General features: G+C 31.1%; 1 protein-coding gene across 1 annotated transcript; it reads right to left on the bottom strand.

Annotated features, from left to right (window-relative positions):
* Positions 1 to 256: 256 nt before the first annotated feature.
* On the bottom strand, positions 257 to 1,567 carry LOC145578965 (uncharacterized). Its single transcript, XM_081636261.1, has 2 exons — positions 1,123 to 1,567; positions 257 to 704 (listed from the first exon to the last, which is right to left on the bottom strand). Exons 1-2 carry the CDS (start codon positions 1,310 to 1,312, stop codon positions 583 to 585), a joined length of 312 nt encoding a protein of 103 aa, XP_081492387.1. The 5' UTR covers positions 1,313 to 1,567; the 3' UTR covers positions 257 to 582.
* Positions 1,568 to 7,831: the final 6,264 nt, after the last annotated feature.

The raw sequence follows: 7,831 nt of genomic DNA, 5'->3' as shown, positions 1-7,831 counted from the left end.
AAACAAACTGTCAATGACTACAGGCTAAAAGGCAGCACAACTTCTTTCTTCAATTCTCTATCTCACACTACACATACAAGCACAGCTCGAATACAAAAAGAAACAATAGTCAGGAAGCTTGGAAGTAAAAACTATTCAACTGAGGAAAGAGGAAAAGGCAAGATGAACTCGAGACTTTAAAAGGCATAACTTGAAGTGAGTAAGCATCCCATCGCATACAAAACACAAAGTACTAAAGAATTCCATTTGTTCCAAAAAACAGGCCAATTTAAATCTGTGGATAGTGGAATACACAAGAAACAATTACAACCTTGACATTGTAAAATCTCAAGCAACTCCACAACATCACTACATACAGGATGCGGATTATTCGATACCACAGCACGAAAAAAAAAAAAAAAAAAAAAAAACCTTAAAACCAACACCACATCACCCCTCTCCAAAACAAGATGCCAACAATTACAGTTCTTAACTGGAGATAAAGGTAAAGGTAATACTCCGTATTTCATTTCATTTGATACACTTATCCATTTCTATGTACAGAAAACACAGCAAGTAGAGTACTAATCTAGAATTTGACCTCTAAACAGGAGGAATGTTAGAGAAAGAAAAACCCTTGTAGCCCTTGTACGCGTAGTAAGCAATCCTTGTATAATAGAAACCCGGTAAGAACAAGATCGCCCCTAATATTGCAAAGAATAGCCCTGTTTCAATTCAACACATACAATTCAAAAATCAAAAACCCACAATTTGAGATGTGCAAACAACACAATTGAAAGACGCATTCAACAAAATGAATGAATTAAAATACAATTAGGGTTAATAAAGTAAAACTAATTTATCCCAATTGAAAGAGGCATTCAACGAAATAAACGAATTAGGGATACAATTAAGGTTCAAAAAAATTGAACTAATTTCAGACTGAATCAAGCAACAAGTGAAAATACCCCCAGAAATTCAAAAAAAAATCCCAATTGAAAGACGCATTCAACGAAATAAACGAATTAGGGATACAATTAGAGTTCTAAAAATTAAACTAATTTCAGACTGAATCAAGCAATAACTGAATACACCCACAAAAATTCAAACAAATCCCAATTGAATTAGGGTTGAGGTAAATACCATGAGCTCGATCACCACCGATATGATTAACAGCCATGAAAATCCCCAGAACGATGCCGACAACACCAAAAACGAGGAGAGAGACAGCGAGAGCGATCTCTTTAATAGGGGGTTTATTGTTGATTGCATAAGAGTTATCCATCATAATATCTTCATCGGTAATGGAGAAAGCATGATCAACATAAGCCATTGTTAACAGTTTTTGCAAGCTCGAGTTTTTTTTCGATGTTGCAGAAGATGAAACGTTTCTTTCGAACCTTATATTGTTGTTGTTGGTGGTTAAAGTGGTAGATGATGAAGATTGAAGAAAGTAAAAGGTGGATTTTGGAGAAGAGTTGGTTATACTTATTGCGTAGTTGCCAAAGTCGTTCCTTTGAACAGAAGTCTGGTATAGTGTAAAATCACCACCTTCGGATAGACATTTTAATTGAGCTAATCACGGATTCACGGCACATAGTTTACTTGGTAAAAATAAAAAATAAAAAATAAATTAAGGCCTTGTTCTTTTGAGCTTCTAGGCAGGGCAGAGCAGAGCAGATTTCAGCAGAGCAGAGCAGAGCAGATTGAAGCAGAGCAAGCAAAGCAGATCATTATTATTATTATTATTATTACTAATATTGTTATTATTACTATTATTATTATTATTATTATTATTATTATTACAATTATTATTACTACTACTACTAATACTATAATAATAATTGTAATGCTTTATTATTGTTATTAAATATTAAATATTATTATTATTATTATGATTATTATTATTATTATTATTATTATTATTATTATTATTATTATTATTATTATTATTATTATTATTATTACTACAACTACTACTACTACTACTACTATTATTACTATTATTATAATCATTAAATTTTATTATTAAAAAATAATTATTATTAATAATATTAATATTATTAAATATTAATTATATTATTATTAATATATTATTATTAAATATTAATTATATTATTATTAATATTATTATTATTAATATTATTATTATTAAATATTAATTATATTATTATTATTATTAATATTATTATTATTAAATATTAATTATATTATTATAAAATATTAATTATTATTATTATTAAATATTAATTATATTATTAAATATTAATTATATTATTAAATATTAATTATATTATTATTATTAAATATTAATTATATATACTTCCTCCATTTTCTTTTACTTGCAACACACCTTTTAAGCACGCAGTTTTAGGAGATGATTAGTGAGGGTAAACGAGCGATTTTATCAATATAATTTTTACACGAAAATTAGAATAGAGTTAAGTATCATTTGTAAAAATTATAATGAAAAATTTGTCCATTTACATTACATAAACCAGAGCTCAAAACACGTGCCACAAGGCTGTGTTGCAAGTAAAAGAAAACGGAGGAAGTATTATTATTAATAAATATTATTTATTTATTTATTATTATTAAATATTAATTATTATTATCATTAAGTATTAATTATTTATTATTATTTTTATTAAATATACATTATTATTATAATAATTCAATATTAAGTATTAATTTTAAGCAGAGCAGAGTAGAGCAGGGCAGAGCAGAGCAGATTTCAGCAGAGCAGAGCAAAGCAGAGCAGATTTCAGCAGAGCAAAGCAGAGCAGAGCAGAGCAGCTCTAAAGAACGGGGCCTAAATTGTTTTTGAAAACAAAATACCAGTAAATTGGATTGTTCACCAATTACTCATCATTAAATTTTTTTATTCATGATACTGATGAAATGCAATAGGTCAATAGAAGAGGGTTTCAAAGGGAGGTTAGTTATGTACATGCTCATACATAACAAGTGGTCCCCCTTCTTTTTTTTTCACAACTTTATACAATACTATTGGGACTTGTTATAGTACTGCTGGAACTATCAATAATATTACCGACACTTTATCTTATACCACTGATGATATTAATAGTACTACTAAAGAAAACACTTAGTACTAACATTTTATAATTAAGAGTAATAATCACTTGTTTTTCGATTAATGACTTTTAACGGTACTAATTATCACAACTCTACTACTTATATATCTAAATAAATTAACTTTTAGTTTAATAGCCCACCATGCTTCGCAATAATAATTATTTAACTAGAGAGCTTTGACCAATACCTGAACTTAGTCGACACTGGAACCTCCGGCGTTCTGAGCTTCCGGCTTTACCAAGGTAGCTAACCCCAACCCTGTCTTCCTTAGATCAGGCACAACACAGATCTAATTCGTTTCCTACCTTAGACCGTAATCTCTAATCAAACAATTTTTTTTTTGTGTTTATGATGGAATTTCTTAAACAGAAAGATAACTCATTTGATATATAAGGTTCAAGGAGATAACGTTCCCTTCTTGAAAGAAACTTTTTATTCAACTTGGAAAGATTACAACACTCATATATTACAACAAAGTGAAAGCTTAAACAGACATAAGCTGAACTAGAATTTTCTCTACTTTAAGAGAGATGGAGAACCAATCTGTCTCTTAAGGTGAGTATTTTTCTCTAGAGGACTCTCTAATGTTTTCAAAGAAATGCTCTAGCTAACTCTTCCAACTCTGCCTTCACTTCTTGGCCTAAGTCCCTTTATATAGGGAAGCAAAGTTACATAGGATCCTTATCCTGACTCAGCAAGCAATTCTACACCATTGCTTTTTACAAAGATACTTTAAGACAGAAAAATTAACAAAACGTGGCTACAGTGAAAGTTTCTTGAATTATTGCTGGTGTGGGCTCAAGCATTCGTAATCTCATCCATCAGCATATCTTGTAGGCTCCCCTCGTTATCTTCGCTGTCCTCATAATGGACATACATAGGATTCTCTTCTTCTATGCCAAGGTCTATGACACATTTGGCTGCATATGATTCATCCCAAGTTATGAAGGCTTCAAACAAATACTCATGGCCTTCATATGACAGAAACTTTCCACTTTCAACATCTTCTAAATATTTGTAGATTGACTCGGTGTTGTTTATGCCATCCACTAAATATTCTTTCATCTCGTTGGGTGCCACAATTGTTGTATTACCAACATGAAATATAACAGGAGGATTTTCTTTCCTTTTTATAAAATCGTTAAGATATTGTGAAATGTAGAAAAATCCCAGTGCTCTGGCTTCAATTAGATTTATAACAGTCTTTTGACGAATTAGTATGGGATCTTGACAATACCTTACTTTCCCAAACATTATCAAGTAATGTGGGGGACTAACTTTTCCTTCTTTAACTTCGATATTAGCACATTGCACTCTTGCTCCTAGCTGAAAGTCTTCATTTTTGTCATCACAATATTTCCGAACCTTGTTGAATGCGTACTGTTGGAACTTTGTAAGCCTTGGAAAGAAAGAGTCATTAGGAGTGGGGAATTCATGGAAATCATGTACCATTCCATAATCCCAAGCCTTGTAATGTATACTAATGAATGGAGCATTCTGATTAAGAGGATATGGGTAGATTCTCAATGATGCAACTTTAGAGTGTTTGGGAAACTCTACTCTTTCTCCCCATAGATCTCGAAGATCAAAGAATTACTGGACTTTGTAACCACCAATTCGTACCATGTTCTAAAATCAATATCTCTTATTTTGTTCAATATTATATTTTGTAAATCAGGAATGAGCTGAAATAACATAATTGTTACTTCGAACATCAATAACCTTTGGACTTCCCCATGGCAACCCTTGATTAAACCATCTCGTGAATGTTGTTTTGCTGATATGATCAAGCGTTGCATTAAGGCCCAATTGGAGGGTGAAACCCGCTCCATTGCTTTTTCGGTCTCATCAATGAAAGTTTTCCTCTCTACATCCATCTTTTGAAGTTGGTATGCAGGAGGTTTTTGTGTAGTCTTGAGCTTCTTGGAAGACATTAGCTAATTCTCTGGTTAAGTTGTCTAACAAAGAATTCTTTGTTCCCTGTATATGTTCAACAGTAAAAGAGAATTGGTTAACCCACAATTGCCAACGCAGGAGTCTCCCTTGCGCTTGCATATTACACAAATTCTTTTTAACAAAACCGAGTATGCCTTTGCAATCTGTTCTTACTAAGAACTGTTTAGGGGCTAAGAAGATTAAGAACTTTTTGATCCCTCTAATAACTTTAAGAATTTCCTTTTGCATTGTGGGATAATTTAACTCAACTTTATTAAAACTTCCACTACTGTATCTGCAAAGTCTTTCTCCTTCTTTGATTTTTAACACAGCACTCCAGTGCTCATTACTAGCATCTGTTTCAAGGATTAAATCATCTTCACTAGTAGGTAGTGTTAGTACAGGAAGATCTTTACACATAGCTTTTAAATTTTGAACAATTTTTGGAATCACTTTCCTTCCAATTCCAAGTTATTTCTTTCTTGAGTTTTTGTTGTATTGGCTTTCTTAATAGTGCAAGATTTTCTATGAAATCAGAAGCATAGGTTAAACATCCTAGAAATCTTTCTAGTTGTTTTCTATATTCAATTTTATCTGGGAATTTTTCAATCTTTTCCAAAATATGCCTTTGCAATATTATTTGTCCTGCTTTAATTTCTAATCCTAGAAACTCAATTCCTTGTTTAGCATAGACACATTTATCCTTTCCAAGGATTATTCCATGCTCAGCACATTTTTGAGTTACCGCATTAAGATCATTCTTATGTTGCTCTAAATCTTTTGAGAATATTAAAATATCATCTATATAGACCAAACAACAATGATTAAGTTCTCTAAAAATATTATCCATTCTTCTCTGAAATATTTGTGGAGCATTTTTTAATCCAAAAGGCATTATTAACCATTCATAATGCCCTTGAGGGGCACTTAATGCAGTTATGGAATACTTTCTTCTTCCATTTTAATTTGCCAGTGGCCACTCTTACAATCCATTTTAGAAAACCATGTGGCTCCTTGTATTCTATTAAATAACACAGTTTTATTAGGAATGTAATAGCCATCAAAAACAGTATTGTCATTTAGCTGTTTATAATTAATGACCATTCTAGCTTTTCCTCTTTTCTCTTCTGCATGATTCCTTACCATGAATGCTGGACTATTATAAGGACTCTTGTTATTTCTAATTAGTTTTTTGTTCAGCAATTCTTTTATTTGTTCATCAAATTCCTGTATATCTTGGTAGGTATAGACCATTTGTCTTACTCTACTAATCTTATTAGGATTTGTTAGAGTTATCTTAGCAAATGCCTTATCCTTTTCCCAATGTTCTAATGGATTTGTTGAATATAATTTTTCACATAATTTTTCTTGCTGCTTATTTATCTGATTTATTAATGATGAATCACACTCAGAAATTCTAAGTGCAACCTCTCGTTGTGTAGGTGTAACCCTATCACCACGCTGGTTGCGCGTAAATTCCAAATTCTGATGAGTATAAGCCTTTGTTATTTTCTGTATAGGAACAGAATGACCCTTAATAGTAAAGATTATTTGATCAATGGTTTGAGTGCATGGAGAGAATAATCTCTGAAAATTATTTCCTATTATCATATCATGACTAGGTTGATCAGTTGCCCATAGAATAGGAATAACACATTGAACTCCTCCAATTTTTATTGGTAATTCTTCAATTATTTCAGTATGCATCATGACACTATTATTAGCAATTCTAACTTGCATAGGATTTTTAGCCTTTTTCCACAAGAATTCTGGAAATAATGACCTCTTTCCAAAACATGTAGAACAACCACTATCAATATATGCACATAATTTATATTTATTATAATCCTCGATGCATATATCAATTGGAATATAAATGCTATTAGGATTAGTACTGGATATTTCATTACAAGCTTCTATTTGCATATTAACTTCATCTTCATATACTAGTTCACTTATCGTTTTGGTCTTATATCCAATTACCTTCCTTCTATCAATAGGATTATTTGGATCTTCATTTAACTCTAAATTAGAATCTATGCTATGTCTTGCCGGTTGTTTTAAGGCTTTTTTACTTTCATATTTTTCATTTAGTTTCTTTAGTAGAACTAATATTTCTTCTTCATCTTCTTCTGGCTTTTCATCACCTTGTTTTTTCATCCTAATTATTGTTGAATTTTGTCTACTTAGACTTGGTGTTCTAAGACTCATATTTCTCTGTACTTTAGGTTTTGTAGTCATCCTAATATGGAGTAATCCTGATTCATCAATTAACATCTTACTTGATCTATTACTAACTGCAGGGTTCATAAAGAATTCCTCCCAAGTTTTTTCAATTTCATTAGGATTTACTTTTATAGGTGTAATTTTCTTCTTAAGACCTCCTCCTTGCTCATATTTCTAAGCATCGACTATCTGTTTCTTAAAAGATGAGTCTATAGTTTTTACCAACTTATAAACCACCTTCCATCTTAATTGTATGGGTCGTGTTCCTTTATGCATTTTCACTCCTTCTGTTAATAGCTTGATAGCTAAAAAATTTGACGCAAATGAATCCTCTAAGCTCACATAATATCTAGGTTCACATATATAGCTTACTGTTCCTTGACTCAAGTTACATGTGATACCACTATTATTTGGTCATAAAATTCTTTATGTCTAATATCACAAATAAAACTCAAGCATTTAACATCCTTGTCAAAATCTTGTAATGGAGTTATGTATACTTGTACTGCACAATACAAATATAACTATAATTTCTTTTTTCTTTATTTTTTTAATACTTTTCCAGTTTATGATATTAATTTCGACTGCCTTTTGT

Source organism: Chenopodium album, chromosome 14 (genome assembly GCF_948465745.1).
Source record: "Chenopodium album chromosome 14, dcCheAlbu1.1, whole genome shotgun sequence".
In the NCBI taxonomy this organism is placed as follows: domain Eukaryota; kingdom Viridiplantae; phylum Streptophyta; class Magnoliopsida; order Caryophyllales; family Amaranthaceae; genus Chenopodium; species Chenopodium album.
The sequence above is the reverse complement of the archived record's forward strand: the minus strand, read 5'-3'. Positions and strand labels throughout refer to the sequence as shown.